Source organism: Loxodonta africana, chromosome 1 (genome assembly GCF_030014295.1).
Source record: "Loxodonta africana isolate mLoxAfr1 chromosome 1, mLoxAfr1.hap2, whole genome shotgun sequence".
Classification (NCBI taxonomy): Eukaryota; Metazoa; Chordata; class Mammalia; order Proboscidea; family Elephantidae; genus Loxodonta; species Loxodonta africana.
In genome coordinates, this window is record NC_087342.1 from 34,802,756 (window position 1) to 34,823,865 (window position 21,110).

Consider the following 21,110-nt stretch of genomic DNA (forward strand, 5'->3'; position numbering starts at 1 on the left):
AGCAGCTGGTGGATTGAAATTGCGGCCTTTTGGTTAGCAGCCCAGCTCTTAACCACTGTGCCACCAGGGCCCCCCTTGAGCTATAAAACATGTTTAGTACCTTTACACATGGGACTGGGGTGGGGGGAAACTCTGGTAAATTTCCTGATGCTCTTTCCCCGGATTGTCTTCCCACTTGCACTTTTGCTGCTTCTTTTCCTTTTCATTCAAGGTTTTCTAGAGGAAAATAAGTCTTTTCTTGCATCCCCACTCCCTTATCTCCAACGTGTTCATTCATTTAGTATAACCTGGTTTCCATCTTCATCACTTCTTCAGTGCCTATAGTAACTGATGACTTCCCAAATGCCAACCAACTACAGGGAAAGTTTGCAGATCCTGCACTTACTTAATCTGTCATCAGCCTTTGATGCTGTCTAGCTCCCTTCCTCTGACTGCATTCTCCTGGTTCTCCTCCTAGGCCTGTGACCACTCCTACTCATTCTCTGGCACTGGTTTTTTTTTTCTTTCACCCATTCTTTAAACATAACTATTCCCTAGGACTCAGGTCTTTGTCCTTATTTTTTCCATCTCTACATGTTCTTCTTTAATGAGCTCATCCACTTCTGCAATTTTAATTACCCCTGAATCCATAGCACCCTCCCCTTACCTTTCTTCTTAGATATAGGCAAGATATCCTAATGGCTGTCTGGATCTGTTCACTTGAATGAGCTTTTCAAGGACACCACGACTCAGCAACCTAACACTGAGCATATTATTTCCCTTCTCTGTCTTCCTTCTCATTGATGCTCTTTTCAGTTGGTGGCAACATCATTTAGTAGTTGAAATAGTGTAAATAAATAGCACAAATTTTTTAAAATACTTAATAAAAACTTGACCATGAAAAGGAGTAATATTTATATTTATTTTGACATCTGTAGTCAATCACACACTGCATTTGGGACTAATTCATAGAGTTAGCTCTAAGAAAGGGTTACTAGAGAATTCAGTAATTAGGAATCCATTGGTGACCGTCAAGAACACAATTACAGTAAATTGCAACCTGATTGCAATTGGCTTAGAAGTGAACAGAAAGTAGGAACTGTAGACCACTCTTTCAAGTTTGACAGTGAAGAGATAAGAGAGATTAGGTGAATGTCTCTAGGAAAAGCAGATATGAGGAAATCATCTTTTAGGGCAGAAGAAAAGAGAATAGGAATTCAATACTGACCACCATGAAGAAGACTCTAAGAAGGTCTTTTCTTCTTGTAGCCGTATTATGTATTCTGCATGCGGCATTTGCTTTAATAAATACATATCTACCGTATGTCCTTCAGGAGCCCTGGTGGTGCAATGGTTAAGAGCTCAGATGCCAACCAAAAGGTCGGCAGTTTGAATTTACCAACCACTCCTTGGAAACCCTGTGGGGCAGTTCTACTTTGTCCTGTAGGGTCGCTATGAGTCAGAATTGACTCGATGACAATGGTTTTTTTGTTTTTTTTTTTTTTTGGTAATGTCATTCATTATTACAATATTGAATAAATAACAAGAAAAAAATTTCTTGAAATATTTATATGTAATCTTCACCATTTACATCTATTTTTACATGAGACAAAAATTGCAATTGAAGCTAATTTGTACAATTAGCTAAATCAAGTGTCCCTTTTCCCTTTCGAGATTTCCACTATATGTTCCATTCCTAATGACTGTGAAGAATCCTTTTAATTCAACCCATGTATAACTAATGTGTTTCAATTAGAACTCTTACTTTTTAATAAACCTTTATTCTGAAATGAACATAGGTGGCTTCATTTTTCAGATTTGTATCCCATTAGTTCATACAGTTCAGGTTTTGTTGTTACTTACTTGCAAAATTTTCCTTATCTAAAACACTCTATGTCTGTGGTCATAATATTCTGTTTTCCTGTATGTACAGTTTCCAAGTCCAATGGTTTACTTAATTCAAGTGAATAAACCCACGTTTCTGTTCAACTTTTGTGGGAGAGAGAAGTAGGAAGTAGATAGGGCTAAGGAGAGAGGGTGGAATGTCCACAGAGAGAAAGGTTACTAGTTCAGGTTCAATATCCTTAAGAAAACTACAGTGGAGAATCTGATTTAAGGGTGTTAAAAAGCTATCAGCACTAAGGAAGTATATTTCACTGGTGCAGGTAGTTCTTCAGGGTACTCAGAGTGGTGTGGGGAAGATGGAGAGAGACTGCCCTTGGGGTTTCAGGGATAGAACACCTATATCCTGAGCTGAAAGCTTCTTACAGAGTGAGAAGTCAGGGATGATAACTATTTCCTCTCTCTCCCTCACTTCTCCCACCTGAAACTCCTCATCCTTTCAGCTCCCTCCCCAGCTGCACTTCAATGAGTGAGGCACCAAATCTACCCTAAGCAGGCAGCATACTAAAGTGGGGACCTAGAGGGCCTAACTTACTGCCTCAGTTTAAATGCTCAGCTCCAGAGTCTCCCCAGGGAGAGGGAGGAGCACAGGAAGTGATGACCCTCTGGCTTCTCCTCCCACAGAAGCCCTGCCCCCTCACGCTTGGACAGTGGGGAGGTAGCTTTCTTTCTCCTACCTAGTTCAGCCCTTTGGTTTCTGTGAGAGACCACCACCAGAAGCTGTGGAGTTGCTTTTTGTACATGACAAAAGCGCATAGATAGAGGACAGGGATTTCTGGCTGGGAGGAGGGAGGAGAACTGAAGATCCCTGCCCGGAGTGGCTGATCTAGCAGTCAAAGTGGTAAGCTGAGTACTTGAAAGAGGATTATGCTCGCACTAGAAATAAGCAGTGAGTGAATACCGTGCTGGTTTAGAAAAGGATTGCTCCCCCTGGGGTAATGGGGCAAACTAGGAAATATTGCTTAATTATGGGGTAAAACTGTAAGACTTCTGGCTCTGTGTACTGTTGTGATGTGGAAACTAGGGACTTAAGTACAAAATCAGAGCTCTAAATGTCTCTCCCACTCTTGGAAAATCCCAACTTTTACTCGCAGTAGTAGGGGACATAATTTCCTTCCCCGACCTAGCCTCTTCCTCCGAAAATGTACTAAGGAATTGGCATTCAATTGGAGAAGTGGAATTTGGTATCGGCAGAAGCTGAAATCTCGAATTGTGAATGCTGACATTGTTCTATTAGCAGTGATTGCCAAGAAAGCCAGGGTGGGGGTGGTTAGAAAGGGAGAAAATCAAGAGCTTTTATGACAAGGAGGCTGAGTAGTTCATATGCATGGGATGAGCTACAAAAATTTATACAATTAATAATAAATTTTTTAAAAAAAAAACATTAAACTGGAAGAGTAGTCAGGGAGCACAGAAGTGCTTAGATAAAAATTATTAGGAAAAGAAGAAACTTTAGTTTCAATGATTTTGTGTGCTAGCCAAAAATTTCACAATGTTTACAAAGTCAAGGCGGTGATGCAGGGAAGCTTCAATTATTGTACATCATAAATACTGTTACCGGGCAAGAGCTGTGGTTCCCTGGTCAGCAAGTCCTGGCAATGAAGTCACTGCCGCTGGTGCAGAGAATTCTGGGATGTCTGACAGTGAAATGGATGGAAGGACCCACATTCCATCTCTACTCACTGTCCTTTTGTCCAGAAACCGGGTCATGCAAATGAGCTACTTGGTACGTATACAGATCAATATCTGGAAAGGCATTTCTAAATGTTTTGCATTAGAGGGTCTCTGGACAATACCTTATGGCAAACAATGGGCTAAAAAGATACAAAAGCAAAGTGATAGGAAGGAAGTAGTTTTGATCAAAACCAACCTGGTCATTTTTGTTTTCCATCAATCCTGAAATGGAACCTCAAATGAGGACAAGAATAATAATAGAAAGAAATACTGTGGCCATCTGTTCTGTTCTAAGTGGTTAGATTCATTAATATATGAATGAGAAGTGGAGTTTTATTTGTGCATCCTAACACCTGAAGATTGAGAAATCTCTTTATTACAATAAAACACAAAAATAGGAGGCATGCCTATTGGCGGGTGGGGTGTGTGTGTAAACCAGTTCTGGAATGTTATGGGGGGGAGGAAATGAGAACTTCTGTCCCGCAGTGTAAAGATTTATGTCATGTTAGCTGAAGGATGTCCTTCTTCCCTCAAAAAGGTTAGGATCCTGATATGACACAGTAAATCAATGTATAAGAAATACTTTTTAATTACCTTAATTCTGATTGATACAGTTAGTACTCAGAAGTGAGAGTTATTTTTTAAAAAAGTAATAACCTTGTACTACAGGTAACTATGTAAGAATTTTTCTTTTCCATTTGTTGCTGGTCCTTTACAGAGGTACTTTGGTTTCTGAAATTATGAAGAAGCAACATGACATTTCTGGTATTCCTAGCACCCATTGCATTGGGAATTAAATATATATATGTATACTCAGACGTATCATCTTTCTCTTGTAGCACAACAGGAAAATGGTTGTCACAGCCTATGTCCTTTTCTGACTTAAGAACTTATAATACAGATTTTGCTATGTGGGAGATAGCTGGGAATGATCACTGAGGCAAAAATAGAAAAAAGCAAAATGCCAAAACATATATTTTAAAAGATTGTCTGTAATCTTCCAATGTTCCAAAACTTCCTAATTTTGGAAATTGTTTTATTTATCTTTTTTAAATTATTTCAAAATTGTTTTTCAAATGTTAATTTCCATCTGATTTATAACCAAATGTAGTAAATATGAAGATTTATTATATGAGTTATAGAATACATCTCCTATTTTAAGAATATATATGGTATTAAAACAAGAGCATTTGATAGTTCTAGTCAAGCATGGTATAATTACTAAATGCAATTTCAGTGTTTAAAAAAAAAATGTGCTCGGACTCTTCAAGGAATTGCTTATTTATCCCAAAGTATTAAAGAATGTTTTCTGAAACTACAGAATTGAAAAGCAAAGCGTAAGGATATTCAGAAAAGGATTAAAAGCGTAATTCTGTTGGGAGAGGCTAACTAGAAATACTTAATGATTTATTATAAGCCAGTGGTATGATAATAAAAACTTCTGCTGGTATACATGAGAGACTGACGTAAAGCATGATACACTATGACTTGTGAACAAAGCTAAGACTTTTATCTTTAAAGAGTATTAAGTGGGAATTAAGATTATTAATGGAAAGAAACTAAATGATCATTTAAAATTATTCTTTCAAAGAAAAGTAAAGAAAAAGGATATGGAAAACTAAGCAGTGATGAAGACCTCGAAATAATTGTTGATCAAAAGGAGGTAAGTGATCACTTACATACATTTTCTACTGTTCACTGTAGATTTTTGACCACTGCAGCCCTTTGAGTGTCCAGCCCTTGCCTGGCAGCTGAATTAGCCTGTCTGAATGAGCCCTGCGTAATGAGATAGATTTTGAGAACAGCTAAGCCTCCCCATATGACTCCTCTGATCACTGACTTCTGCATGATGTAAACATGTATGTTCTGTATGTATAGAATGATGTAAAATTAAGCTAGAACAACATAAGAGAATTTTTGGAAAACTAAAGACCCCACTTGTAAAATGAGTCAAAACAACAATGATAATTTGGTTAGAATTTTTTTTTAAGAGACTTAAACAAAAACAAGAAAGTATATTATTTTAAATATGAGAAACACTACAACTAGTATATCTCATAAAACAATGAATACCGTTTTGGGGGATGGGGAAGAAGATGGAAGACTGTGGAAAACAGAGGAGTTTAGAACATATCTACACATATTGCCCAATTTAATTTCTCAGATGGTCTCCAGTAAATTTAGAGATGATTTTAAAAACAAAAAGAGGAGCCTATTTAATAGTCTTTAGCACTGGCTGTAATTTGAGAAACATCTAGCTTGGGTTTTATATGGGCGCATAAGGTGAAATGAAAACTGCTTAATGGACCATACAGTGACAGACCAGGTAATGGAAGGTGTCCAGCCCAGGCCACTGAATTGCCATTCACCCCTAATATCTGCATTAATTATCAGAGAGACAAGATAACTGCACATGTATTTAATGTGAAGTGGCACAGATCTAAGGGAGATTTAAGCCTACATACAGATAGAGAATTCAAAGGGACCTATACAGATAAAGAGGTTAGAAAGAAAGCGGTAAATTACAGAGAAAAACAAAAATAAAAAAACGTTGCCATGGAGTCTATTCCAACTCATGACAACCCTACAGGACGGAGTAGAACTTCCCCATGGGGTTTCCAAGGAGCAGCTGGTGGATTCAAACTGCCGACCTTTTGGTTAACAGCTGAGCTCTGAACCACTGCGCCACCAGGGCTGCAAGTTCCAGAGAGGGAAGCTGAATTTGGATAATTTCCTAGCCACACAGTTTCTTTTGGGTCATGGCGATTGCAGGAACCGTTGCGTTTATTTCTGAAAGAAGGAAAATGACCATCAGGAGGTAGCAACCAGAAATAGTTGGCTCAGAAACTTGCTTGTTAGGTCTGGCATAATTGAGGAAGCTGAAGTGGTCTTTGGGGGAAAAGTGGCCAAACAAAAACATCCCCACAAGAGGGGAGAATGTATTGGTCTTATGTGGTTCACTCAGACTACCTCTGAGATTCATCATTCTACTGCTCTTGAGTAAAAGAGGAGATCTAACCCTGTATTCCAGCTACCTAGTGCCAGATTGTCAGTTTAATTAGTAAGGTAAGTGGGCTGCAGCTCAAGTGCTCTGCTGGCCTATTAATGATCATTATGCCAGATTAATTACTTTGAGCGTGTGAACTACACCTTATACTGGTCTGGCTGTAGACTGGGATTCTGATTAAAGGACTGGACCCACCTGGCGAGTGACCTAATAAAATGCAATTGAGAATATTACAAGAAAACACACGCACACACATTTCTTTATGAAATGAAATGAAAATTTTGTTATTTTTTTAAATTTCCTCGTCATGTAGAAGGTGAATTCTTACTCATTTTTTTACTTCTTTAGTATTTACCTACCCTAGAGCTTTCTTCTTTCTTTTTCTTTTTGCCTAAAGCTTTTCATTTTAACAAAATTTTGACGTTCGGAAAAAAAAACTATAAAATTATATATTGAGATCTTTGGAGTGGAAAGACCAAGGGAAGTTTTGTTTTGTTTTTTTCTCATGGTACCTTTAACAAAACTTATAGTGTTGTGCCTAAGCACAGTTCTTTAACTGTTAAGAAATCTTAAGAGAATTAACTTTCCTGCTTCTTCAGAAAATAACATTTTCCTTACCTGGATCTAAATAGGAGTAGATTCGATTTTCCCAGAGTCATTTTGCCTCCACAGCTGTCAGATTTCTTCAGGTGCTGTTGCACCAGTTTGCAGCAGTTGGCAGTGCCCCAGCTTTCTGAGTCATTCATGTCAAAACATGCTTCAAAGATGAGTAATTAGGAATATGAGTTGGCTTTGGTGTTTGCTGTTGGCAGGAAGAGTAAACCTTCCTTTTGGGGGGAGGTTTATTTGGTGTTGATGTTATGAGCAAATCACAGGTTGAAACAATGATAATGTTGATACCTACAAGTAAAATATTTGGGAAAACATTCTAATTAGTCTTTATAATACTGCAAAAAATTATTCCTAAATTTAAGAGATCAACAAAATAAAAAGGGATGTGTATGTATGTATACATGTGTGTAGAAAAATGCTTGTTTTCCAGATTTGGAATATTCATTTTATATATAAAATATGTTTTAAAATTATATATAAAATTTATATCTATAATTTATTTATAGATATATAATTTATGTATATATAAATTTATTTATATATATATACATATAAAATTTTAAATCCTGTAGTATAATATGCTGTTTTGGCAGGAATCTTTATGTTCAATTTATCCTTCCTGTATCTTTTCAGAAACATGGTAGCAATTTATTAGTCAATCTTCATATAATTGCTAATAGCTTTTCAGTAAGTGATACCAAAAGAAGACCTAAAAAAGATAAATAAAATAATCAGAGTGCTGTGTCAGGCAGAAGTCTACTAATCTAATTAAATCTGAATTTATCGATGAATTCAGAAGCTGTCAATGGACAAATGCCGTGAAGCGATCTGGGCCTTTATCGGTCATGGGATCCACAAGTTTCCTACTTCCAGGAAGCCCACAGTCCTGCTTACATAAGCACATTAATAACAGACACAGCACAGAGTATGTGGATTTTGTTCCCCCTGGCTGCCCGCATTCAAAGGGGTGAAAGGTGATTTTTGTGTTACTGCAACACGAAAAAAGTAATTTGGGGAATATGTAAGGTTTTATTATTGAAAGGCAATATTGTGCCTGTGTGAAATTTTATTGGCAAAATTTATTTGGGATACATATAAAAAACATTCCAGAGAACCCTTAAATTAATGTTGATGTCCTAAAGTAATTCGCATTGTCGTCCTGTCAAATTTCCACTCATAGTGACTCTACAGGGTAGACTAGAGCTGCCCCATAGGGTTTCCCAGGAGCGGCTGGTTGGTTCCAACTGCTGACCTTTCAGTTAGCAGCTGAGTGCTTAACCCTGTACCACCAGGGCCCTTTTTCCTGCGGTAACAAGTGCCATATAATATGTATACACACACACATTCGTTTAAATATAAATGCATCATATTGGCACCAGAGTCTGTCTTTTCTACCAGAAATCTCTAGATTTTAAACTTCATGGGTAGCAAGTTAATCAAAGGGAACATATCGAGTTAAAATTTTAATGTCTCTAAACTTCAGATATTTTGAATTCTATAGTTGGCTTTCTAGAGTGAACATTAAAAGAGAAATTTAAAATATATATATTTTGGATCATCTTTATTATTTATGAAAATACTTCTTTCCTGATTTGGCCAGGAGTGGGGGAATCTTGATCAGGAATAGGTTTCAGGTACACACGAGTTTCTGTTTGAAGTTACTGAGATTTCAGGGTGGGAGTTGGAGTGGGGGAGGTGGTCAGGTACCTTGAGTAAGGGATTAAAAACATTAGGTACATCGAATAAATAATAAATTGTTTTTATTTTAAATTAATATTTTTAATTAAAGTCAGGTTAATTCAAGGCTTATATTGTGCTGTACTTAGCTTTCCTTCTAATACGTTTTCAAATTCTGAGTAGACATAAAGAAGGTAACAAAGGCTGACACAAAATTTTACAGTATTGTGTGTTTTATAAAGAAGGATACACTCACAGGTCCAAGCATTTCAAAACTGGGATAAACAGTTTGTCATGGATCTGCCTGATTGAGGACCTAAAGTCTGATCCAAACTCTGAGAGGCTCCTGCGTTTCCTGTGCCATAAGGTAGGGAAACGGCTGGTTACGAGGGACCAGAGTGTATGTAGGTTAGAGCAGTGGTCCTCAAACTTTGCTGCCTCAGAATTCTGACTCTCTTTAGGTCTGGGGTGGTGCTGAAGGATTTGCCTTTCTCTAAGACCTCAGTTGCTGCTAGGCTGACAGTACCACACTTTGAAAGCACTCAGAGAAAATAATTATTTCAATTCTAAAAGGTAAAAAACATATGTGGCTTGTGACAAATTTGACATTCTTGAACTGGGCATTTTCTGGCAATTCATAAACTAGACTTCCTATGTATCCAGTGCAACCATGCTGAAAACAGTAAGAAAATCACAGCCACTTACAACCAAAATATGCTTTTAAAGACCCAGGCTTGCGTCTTGGCTGGATTCCACTTGGTAGCCTTGTGGTCTTGAACCTGCCTGACCTCAGTTGCCTTATTTGTAAAATAATACACTCTGCTTTTCCCACCTAATAGAGATAAAATATGTGAAAGCCATAAATCATTGTACCATCTTAATTAGCTAGTCATCATCACTCATCCCACAATTTGGCAAACGTAAAAATTGAGATCTGGAAAGATGAAGGGAGTTGCTTGGAGTCCCTGGCTAAGTACAGGTGGAGCACTGCAAGCCAGTCCTCCCTCCAAAGGTCTGTGCCAAAGTTCTGTGTCACCTCACACAGCTCTCTGCAGCTGCCCATTTCTGGTCATCCCAGGGAGTCCCTGAGTGGTGCAAATGGTTAACATACTCAGGTGCTGACAGAAAGGTTGAAGGTTTGAGTCCACCCAAAGGAACCTCATAAGAAAGGCCTGATGATCTACATCTGTAAAATTAGTCATTGAAGCTAATGGAGCACAGTTCCACCTGACACACATGGGGTTGCCATGAGTCAGAATCAACTTGACGGCGACTGGTTGGTCATCCCAGATATGGGTCTTAAGAAGCTGTTTCGTTTAAGTGTTCTAATTATGTGAAGTCAGCCTCTGCTAGGAGGTCAACACTTACTTATCGAACCCTCACAGGGATAAGCTTTCCCACATCACTCCTTAACTGTTTACTTCCCTCTTGGCCTGTATGACTTTTTCAGGAGAACCGTGCCCTTCACAGCAAATGTATACAAAGTTAGTGCTAAAGAGTGGTTGCTGCCATCCACTCACCTCTCCCCTCCTTGCGCAGACTCCTTGCGGAAGGTCTCTACCAGTCATGAGAAGCACCAGACACTTTCCTCAGCCTAAAACCTTCCCAAGAGTCTGTTTAAACTTGCCAGAGAAGCCTGAGCAGAAAGCAACAGAAACCAGAACATCCGAGATTTTCTCCTAAAGAGAGAGACAAAGTAGAGCCACCCCTTGTGTTTCCAGTAGCGTGTCTGCACTTGAGTAAGATCACAATTCTGTCCTAGTGGACATTAGGTGAGTGGGTCCTAAAAGGGAAAATACAGGCCAACATGAAATAAAAACAGAAGAACAAGAAAAACAGATCAATGGGAAGAGCGGCCCAGTCCCTCTGGTACTAACAGACAGTGTGGTCACACCACCTAGATCTAATTGGCCAGCTTAAGCCTCAGGTTCCTGAATGGTAAAAAGAATGAGGATAATGGATGTCACTGCCTTATTTTACTTAGCCCATCTGGCCAGTGCTTTCTGTGCCCTATCAGTGTGGTGACTTAAATATAATTCAGATCATATTTATCTCTGGGGACGCTAACAAAGGATGAGACGCTGTCTCTCAGTGTCATGTGTAATGCTCTCCCTGGGCACTTTCTTGGAACTCTGTATTTGGTCAGCAAAAATAGAAACCCAATTTCAACCTTCTAAAATGTCAAATGATTTGTTACAAATATATTTATCACAAAAAAAAAAAAACCCATGAGATGTCACTATGCAGCTATTAAAACCAAACCCAAACCCACTGCCATCGAGTTGATGCCAACTCATGGCTACCCGATGTATTGCAGGATAGAACTGCTTCGTAGGGTTTTCTTGGCTGTAAACTTTACAGAAGCAGGTCGCCAGGTCTCTCTTTGGCGACACTGCTGGGTGAGTTCAAACTGCCAGCGTTTCAGTTAGGTAGTCAAGCACACTGTTTGTGCCACCAAGGGACCTTATACAACCATTAGAACGGTTAAAAAAGAAAAAGATAGATCATATTTAAAAAAAAAAAAAAACAAAGAGGAACAGAGACCCCCTTATAGAGTTGCAGAAAAGAAAAAACCTGTTCAGCCTGGAGACTCAAAGGACAAAGCACATTATGCAGCTGTGATTGCTCTCATTGCGATCACAGCAGATGTAGGCTCATTAGCATTTTCCTCAGGAAAGACTGACAGATGAGAGATGGTTTGATGGAAAAAAAAGAAGCTGTATCTATTTGTGATATGAGAGGCTGGAGCTATTCAAATGTTCTATCTGAAATCGGCGTTGGAGTAAACAGAGATGCACCCATCCTGTCTGTGAAGCTGTTTATCATCAGTAAATATTGTACAAGGAAAGGTTTTCCATTAGATAAAACAGAAAAGTTACTGGAATAAAAGAATGATAGCTCTGTATTTTGTTTCTAAGTATTCTCTATTTGTGGCAGGTGATAGAAAAAAAAAATTGAGTTACTAGTGATTTGGAAAAATATCACAGTAATGTGAGGTATGTTACTTTATATTTTCCTCAAAAAGTAGTACAATGGTAAGTTTGTTTTTTATTTGTTTAACTCATTTCAGTTTAGTGTACTGGTCGGGGGAGGCAATAGAGGGGAAGTAGACCTGGCATCTTAACTTCAGAATCTTCTGATAAGTTTTCAGGTCAGAAAATGTAGACGCCAAGCTTCACACTTTAGACATCATACATCCACTGATGTAGGAGTCTGTTGTCCAAGTATTGGCTTTGCCACTTACTAAAGCAGAAGTCCTTGGAGTAAGCCTTTTAAGTTCTCTGAGTTTCAGTTTCTTCATCTGTAAAATGGAATGATATCACCTGGCTCAGAGGTGTATTTTAAGGCTCAAATGGGGATGCTCCCCTAGAGAGCTGCTTGTCTAGCTCACTGCCTGTGGTCACAGCCAGAACTAGAACCCTGGGCTGCTGCTGCTTTGTCTGACACGTTGTCCACCAGTCGTAGCTCAAGCTTCCTGGATGTCAAGTTGGAAACAGTAGTTGCCTCACAACATTTGTTATTCCCACTGATTTAATATTAAGCATTCTGCATACCTTCTGTAGGACACTACTAGATACCCTAGTTCTGGCTTCTCTGCACTTCACATGTTCTGGCACTGTGGATACACCTCAGAATGTGTGCGTGTCACTGTTACAAAGTGGCTGAGAGTGGCAGCTTTCCAAACAGAAGTCGGAGTGAAAACAGGCTGCTACCATGTAGTAGCTACATTACCTTGAGAAAATTAACCAGCCTCTCTGAGCCTCAGGCTCCTCTGCTATAAAGTGTGAAAAACTGTATCTACTTCATGAAATAGTTAAGAGAATTAAATAAATTCCTGTAAGTAAGTGCTTAGCAAAGTGCTTATTTATAAATGGCAACTACTGGGTAGTTGGGTGAGCGTTGATGGCAATACCCTTAGGTTTCGGAGCCCCTTGGGTTTCATCGAGACTGAGATATAATCATTCTAAACAGTAAAGTCTACTCTGGGGTCATAGATGCAAATGCCCCCTCAAATCAGCCAGGTAGAGAAATGAGAAAAGTAGACCGTGTGTAAGAAAATAGGGCGTGAGAGGGACAGGACTAACTGGAATATGAGGGTCCCATCTGGAGGGGATGGCACCTACCAGCTCCAGCTGACCACTGTCTTATTGGAGGTAGGCTGGATGTCACCACATATCTAATTTTTCCAGGGAAGCAATTAATCTGCTGCTTTTTAGAGGCTTATAATCAATTAAATGCTTTATACCAAACTATACAGTCTGGCTCTGTTGATAGCCTTTGGGATTCCAGTTTGTGACCTATTACACTGTTTTGGTTAGCAGCCGTAGCTCTTAACCACTGTGCCATCAGGGCTCCACACCAGTGAGACTCCAGCAACAAGGAAGAGCAGGATGTTGACATAGATTGGGCAGGTGTCTACTTTCCTCTTTTGCGTCTCTCCTATTTTACACCTTCCCCCTTGAAAACTAATCTCACCTGGTTTTGTTGTTGTTGGATTTAAAGTGTGGATATTAAGATCTAATTGACAATGACCCTAACTCCCCCAGGAAGTTCAAGTACCTCAAAAGGGGACCTGTTAACCTAATTTTTGTTAGATCCCCATTTGATAAAATGAGTAAGGCAAATATTTATGAGTATGATGTATTGCTGATATTTCCACCTATTCTGGACTATCTTTTACAACCTTCGACTCTTGTGTCGAAGTGAGTAACAAGTTATCAGTGTTGTTGAGTAGCAAGCACCCAGCTTTCCTCCACCAGCCCATCTCATCCAGTTTTCCAAGCTGTGATGCAGCTCCTGGGGCTCAGGTTAAAAACGAATCACCAAGAGAAAGATTATGTGGGTTACCACCACAAATCCAACAAATATCTGAAACTTCATTCTGTATCTATACTTGAACACATTAATGTACAGCCTATGTTCATTATATAGAATATAAAAGAAAAAAAAACAAACTTTCAAATTGGAAAAATACAGAGATGTTAAGTCATTTTCAAAAGCCCATGCTTTGTTCTCTTTAATGGGGAAAGTACTGGCAGCATGTTTAGTCAGCGAGAAAATAAATGAAAAATTGAAATGACACGAGCTGATATGCTGAGTGCAAAAATGACATGGTATATGAAAGGACAGTCAGAGATGGTAACACTTCAAAGAAGACTCCACCATTCGGAATACAACTTGAAAAGAACCCCATTCACCTTTGCCTTTTAGAAGGTTTGTTGTGGTGCTTTTACTTTTCATTTGGTTTTGGTGTTTTCAGTAAGCTCATATGATCCGTATAGGAGGTAGACCTTAGAGCTGCGAGGAGCTTCAGAAGACTGTCTAATCCAGGGGTTTTAAAATTATGCTCCATGATCCCATTGATGGGCATCCCAAAATGGAGAGGGGTCCGAGTCTGTAGTACCACCCCTTAAGAAGCAACCGAGCCCCTTGTTTCAAAGAACCTTTTGTTTGAGGAAAAGGTGCTGCTGCTAAAAAGGAACTTACATATATTGGGTCTAGTTCAATCGAAGTGAGTGAAGTGAGCCTCAGAGTGGGCAAGTAGCTTGGCTATGCTCACCAGGTTACAGATCACAGGCAACATTACAACTCGGATCTGCAGCCCCTAGTCTCAGGGTCATTCATCCGCCCCCACAACTACTTTCCTAAATTGAGATATTTCTTTTTTCTAAAGTCCCTCATGTCCATAAGCTAAGCATACTAATCAAGTGATAAAATTCACTTCAGAGAAGTGTGTATCCCAAGTGCATTTGTCTATTAAACTTGTCTGAGGAATTTTTGTGAAAGGATGTTTATATGAGATGCTTCCTAATTCTTCACAAGAGGTCCTCACAAGCTTTGTAACGACTACCCCAAGAGATTAGCAAAGTGTTTCCTCGCTGTTGAAGCAGACATTTTGTCTATAGCTGATCTTCCAGGTCTTCTTGATTGAATCCATTTATCATGTCCCCCTAAACTGACCAAGGGGATTGTGCACCCTGCCTGGAGCTGGGCATCTGGCTTCAGGTCTGTCTATTTGGGAGTCGGCTGCTGGTCCTTTGTCTAAGGAGCCCTGCGGTTGAATTCACTGATTGCTGACTGGGTCAGAGGCTGCCGTCACAAGGGCTTTGGAAACCAGTTGTGGGCAGAAATATTTGTACTGAAGTGATATATGTTACAAATTCAAAATCAGATAAATAAAAATGACAAAGGAACAGATAGACTGCACGTCCTATTTTGTTTGTTTGTTTTCTTATTTTGATACTTAGCTGGCAGTGGGAGTTTAGGGAGTCAACTTCCCTTCTTTCTCCTCTTTCCTGACTTCGGGCCTGGAAGCCTGTGTTCCGCTATCGCCCTGACCCGTCCTTTCTGCAGCTGCGCTTTTCTTTCTTTCGCATCCAGACTCGGCAGCACACATCTTTCTTCTGCTCAGCACCACTCCGATGCCTGCCTCTGGGATGTGTCCTGTGTTCTGAAACTGCATATATTAGCTTTGACAGGAACACCACTCTTGCAGACCTGTGCTTTTTTTTTTTTTTTAATGCTCCTTTGCTTCCTTCCTTTTCTCTAAAACAACCCTGTAATTCTGTCGTTTCCATTTTTAGTCATTAATTTTTCACATGGTCTATCCCCATAGGAGTGGGTATCACTTCCTTCCTATCTTGTGATCTAGGAAAAACACACACACAAATGATCATTCAGTGCAATTGTTATTTATTCCTTATCATAGTATGTTTTTTTGGCCAAATGATCTCGTTCTTGAAATATATGAATAAGTGACTTATTTAAGAAATGGTGAGAGAATGTACCATCTCTGCTTTGTGTTAGATGTTCTGAATAGAAAAAAAACACTCATTCATCACTTTTTTTTCTAACGAAATTATCTCATTTGTTTGTGAATAATTAATGAATTTGTGTCATAGAAAAAAACTAAGCATGAAAGTAGTTTTCTTCTATTCAAGGGCTGTACAATGATCACTTCCCTGCACACTCAACTTCTGTCTTTAAATTTTAAATGTGCCCCCAAAATATTGATGCTTTAATTTTTGTGAATTAGGGGAGTACTTTCTAAAAAATGAGTAATGGTGTATCGGTTGATAGATATTTTTAGTCAAGTTGTTTAGTGCCGGATAAAACACACTGATGCTCACAAACAGGGTTATTCTTAATTTTTAAATTAAAAATGTAAAACCTTGGAAATTTTTTATTAAAAAAAAAGAAAGCAATTTTTTTTTCTCTCTCTCTAAATGAAAAAAAAAACAGACTGCTCGTCCTATTTTGTTTGTTTTCTTATTTTGATACTTAGCTGGCAGTGGGAGTTTAGGGAGTCAACTTCCCTTCTTTCTCTTCTCTCCTGAATGAGCAGTCTTTCCCTTCCACCCAGACTTTGAGGAACTTGATTTAAAATCATACCCTTGGGGCCAGGACCTTTATGAACCACAGTAGCTATATAAGACAGGTCCCACAGACCCCAACGTTGCTTGGCTTGGTGCGAGCCCATGGGTGGTGGGCACCCAAGAGATGGAGGAAACTGATGCTTCTCAACATCTCCCAAATAAAATCCAAACTCCTCAATTGAGGTTCCAGGCTACTTAACCGTAACACAAGTACCACAAGTTGGCAGCTTTAAAAAACAGACATTTATTTTTTTCACAGTTCTGGAGGCTGAAAGTCCAAAGCAGAGTCTCAGCCTTGTTGATTTCTCCTTTGTCAATTGCCCCAGGAATTTCCTGGTTCCTTGGCATTCACATGGCATCTGCCTTCCTGTATGTGTGTCTCTGTCTCTGTTCTGGTCCTTTTGTAACTCAGAAGGGTGGGATTAAGATCCAGTCTGCGTTGGTATGGCCTCATCATCATCAGCATAGCAAAAGAAAAATCCTATTTCCAAACAGAATCACACCTACAGGTACAAGAGCCGGGAATTCAACACATATTTTTGTGGGACACAATTCAGTCCATTACACAGGCCATACATGATTCAACCCCTGACTATCCCTTAATCCTCATCTGATGCCGCTCCACTCCATGTTCCGTTCACACTGAACCACTTGAAGTACCCAGAGTATGTAATGCCTTTCCTCCCTTTTATGCCATTGCTTTTCCTTCTGCTTATGTGTGTATGTCCCTGGGTGGTACAAATGGTTAACCCACTCAGCTGCCAACCAAGAGATTGGCCTGTTGAGTCCACCCAGAGGTGCCTCAGAGAAAAGGCCTGATGATCTACTTCTGAAAAAAAAAATCAGCCCTTGAAAACCCTATAGGCATAGTTCTACTCTATACACATGGAATCTCCATGAGTCAGAGTCAACTCAGAGGCAACAACTGGTGACATGTGTATGTGTATATGACACGCATCACAGTATGTTGATATATCTCTTAGGAGTGGGAGGGTATATACTGGAGGCAGGACATCTCCTCCTGGTTCTGGCTGAGCCTTTTCCCTCTGAGAATCCAAATGTAAAGAGAGAGAAAGAACAAGTCTGCTTGATTCTGTAGATGAGCTAACTTCTTAAACCCTATAAATGTGGGGAAAGATGAGAAGAAGGAAAAAAAAAAGAAGAATAAAACCTGTTCCTGAATGGAAGAAGGAGGAAATATAGAAACAGAAAACCTGAGAATCTATTATTTATAGAAATTAGCTATGTAAACAATTTTACTATGTATATTCTAGGGCTTGGTTGTGGGAAATTTTTATAGTTACATTTAGTATATTAATTAATACCTTTTGTAGTCCTAAAAGAAAAAAAAAAATTTGGACCTGATTCTGCCCTGTTCCCAAGGGTGCCCGTTCCCACGTGGTGAGCAAGAGAAAGCAGTGACAAGAACAGAGGAGACATTTCAGGGGGTGTTGGTGGCACTTAGCTTTCCGTATCCAGAGGAGAGAACTAAATACAGTGAATATTTGTAAAAGCTGGTTCTAAGAGAAACTATTGTGCAAAATTTAATCCCCCCAACCACTACGAAGTAGTTTAATACAAAATAACTTTGGGGGAAAGTATATAGATTGCTGTTTTGGGGGGGGAAATTATTTCAGTGAAAATGACCTTTCTATTTCATAAATTTATTTTACAAAAACTTATTGGCAGCATATTTCTTGCTAGGTGTTTGCCAGGTGCTGAGGACATTGTCGTTGGTTTTTGTGTGCTGTTGGGTCAATTCCAACTAATAGTGACTGCCCTGTTGGGTTTCCTAGTTTGTAATCTTTATAGGAGCAGATCTTCTAGTCTTTTCTTCTGCAGGGCGCCCAGGTAAGTTAGAACCACCAACCTTTCAGTTAGCAGCCAAGCACTTAACCATTGCATCGCCAGGTTTCCTTGTAGAGGACATAAAACTAAAACCAAACTTCTTGCCATTTAGTCAGTTCCAACTCATAGAGGCCCTATAGAACAGAGTAGAACTGTACCATTAGGGTTTCTGAGACTGTAATCTTGACGGAAGCAGCCTGCCACATCTTTCTCCCAAGAAGTAGCTGGTGGGTTCGAACCCCAGACCTTTCGGTTAGCAGCTGAGCGCTTAACCACTGCACCGCTACATACAGATGATAAAAATCCAGCAATGGCCGTTAAGAAGCCAACGTCTTTCTCCATATTTAAAGGGTTTAATGAGCCTACTCATCTACAGAGCCAGGGAACCTACGCTCTTTCTCTTTTCTCACCTTTTAACATTTGGATTTTCAAAGGAGAAAGGCTCAGTCAGAGCCATGGATTTGCTGGGGACTCCATGTCAGATGCTGCAGGAGAGCTGGGCGGAGACCCTGCTGAGTTTTGAGCTGTAGCGTGTGCATCATTACTTCTTTCCCTAGTCATAGTCCTGAATGAGAGTCTTCCTGGTGCTCAGTATATTCCCAGGATGGGACTTGGGCTTTGGGAAAAATGAGATAAGACACTTTTAAGAGGAAGCCCTGGTGGTGCAGTGCTCAAGCACTCAGCTGTTAACTGAAAGGTCAGTGGTTCCAACGCACCAGCTGCTCCTCAGGAGAAAAGACCTGGAGATCTGTTCCCGTAAAGATTACAGCCTAGGAAACTCTATGGGGCAGTTCCACTCTGTCCTATAGGGTCACTGTGAGTCGAAGCTGACTTGACTATACACAACAGCAACAATAACAAATATACACATATATAATTTGTTTTCATTTAATTTCATCCTCCTAGCAACCAGTAGGTTCTGTAGTTTGTGACTGTTGGGAGGAAACAAGCACAGTTGTCTTGAAAAAACGAATGAAAGAACAAATGTATGCTCCCTCAAAAAAAAAAAACAATGTTTGAGAGAAAGAAAGTGCATATGTGAACACATAGCTATAAACATATACGCCCAAAGGCAAATGTGCAGAAGTGGGCATTTGCCCAGCCCTTGGATAAATGCCCACCTTGGAGGTTGTTGGGACACCAAGTGGTACTGAATGGCCAGGACCAGGCAGCCTCAAAATGGAACCGGTAAGAGGCAAGTATCGCATTGGGGTTGCTATGCGTGCATAGTCCTCACCTCTGAGTTGCCACTCACGATAAGCCAAATCCTACTTTGCACCTAAAATTACATCTCTAGCTTATCACACTTGAAAAATTTCACACTCTTTTAAGAACTATCTATATGGGATCAAACACACAACAGCAACTCAAAAGATTAGATACAGACCTTAGGGGGCAGTGAGTTTCTGTTAATGGAGGAGGAACAACTCAGAAAAGGAGGGTGAGAATGGTTGTACAACTTGAAAAATGTAATCAGTGTCACTGAAATGTACATGTGGAAACAGTTGAATCGGTGTATGTTTTGCTGTGTATGCTATTAACAACATCAACAACAACAAAATATATATATATATTTTTTTAATTCCATGCCTGGCACAAAAGCAGGAAGTTCGTCACTTCAGCACCTGCTGACTAGCTTTCTGTTACAGGAGTAGATGGCTGTGCTCCGGAAATGTCACTCCTCCAGCTGCAGGGGCTGACCTTTCTTCTCAGGCTGAAGTCCCTGCTAAACCGCTCAGTGGAGCTAGTTTATCCCAAGTTGCTGGGAAATCTCCAGTTTCCCTGCAGGCCCATCTAGAAGAGTGGTCTGAGAACTGATGTCCTGCCACTCCTTAGACTTTTCACCTGACACGAATCTACCCCTCCAATCTCTCTGACGGTCACCCATGTGATCCTTCTCACAGGCTTCTTGGTGCTTATGAGTATACAACACTCTCCTCAGAAACTCTGGACAAGTTAAAAAAGATGCCACCGATGAATGATCCTAATGACTCTTCATTTTGCATACCCTCTCATTTTATTTTTTTATTTTTTCCCCAGTCTTGTGTGCAGTCTTACCCTTCACCAAAGTTACCACTTATCGATTGTTTACTGTTTTTCCTTCTCATTTTTGCATACTCTCTCATTTTTGTATAGTAGCAAGCCTGATCTTAATTTTTTGCATACTTGCACTCAGTATCCATTTAGTTTTGTATCTGTTTTTGTGTAACACTGTATCAAGACTCATTTTTCCGTATCGCTTTTTCATTTATATAAATGACGTTCTAATGGTTGCATTGCATTTAATCAAGGTGATCCTTAGACATTTTTTGTGATGATTTTCCCTGGCTCGTGCCTATGGCCATCCAAATATTTTTTTTCAGGATAAAAGTTATCAAATTAAAAAGGGGAAAAAGGGGGCTACAATAGAGTAGTGTTCATCACTGTGATTAGACATATATTGATTTATCATGTATTATGCATGGGGTGCTTATGGAAATTTGCTGTGTCATCTTCAAACATCACTGGAGATGGCACCATGCATGTTACAGTGCTCTCATAAAACCTCAACTCTGAACCATCCACATCCTATGCAGCAGTCATACAGCATTGCGCTTCCTGAGGCTGACCACAGCTGAACCACAAACGTGGATTTGCATGAGTTCGATATGAATGAATTTTCTTAAATTTGTTGAGAAAGGAAACTGACTAAATATTGCTAGTATCACAAACAACTTGGGAGATAATTTAGTTTGGTACCGTATGCATTGAGAGAATAGATGTATGGACCCCCACCCCCCACCCCACACCCCAGGATATTCTTATTCCAAAAAATAGGCTTTAAAGACCCAGTATTGCAGTCTAAGCAAATTATATGTAGTGGTTGCCACTAATAGGGTTATAGAATCTAGCCCTATGACTGCTTCATGTGGAAAGGTTCTAAATGCAAAAAGTAATTGTGCATGAGTTTTAGAATATAATCTGTAAGCATTCTAGGTCCCCCCACCCCAGGGTCCCAATATGCAAAACTCTTAATATATAGCCACAGAGTAGAG

At 39.6% G+C, this 21,110-nt stretch overlaps 1 protein-coding gene across 3 annotated transcripts in view; it reads left to right on the forward strand.

Annotated features, from left to right (window-relative positions):
- The first annotated feature begins 2,654 nt into the window (after positions 1-2,654).
- Positions 2,655-21,110, forward strand: part of PEX5L (peroxisomal biogenesis factor 5 like) — a 199,262-nt gene continuing 180,806 nt past the window's right edge. For 2 of the 3 annotated variants that reach the window (XM_064279716.1, XM_064279725.1), the window contains exons 1-3: positions 2,655-2,774; positions 3,448-3,607; positions 5,147-5,218. In XM_064279716.1, the coding sequence (XP_064135786.1) occupies positions 2,749-2,774; positions 3,448-3,607; positions 5,147-5,218 (258 nt within the window). In that variant the 5' untranslated portion in view covers positions 2,655-2,748. Of the gene's footprint in view, positions 3,608-5,146; positions 5,219-21,110 lie in introns of all 3 variants that reach the window. The other variant, XM_064279720.1, reaches the window with a different exon arrangement.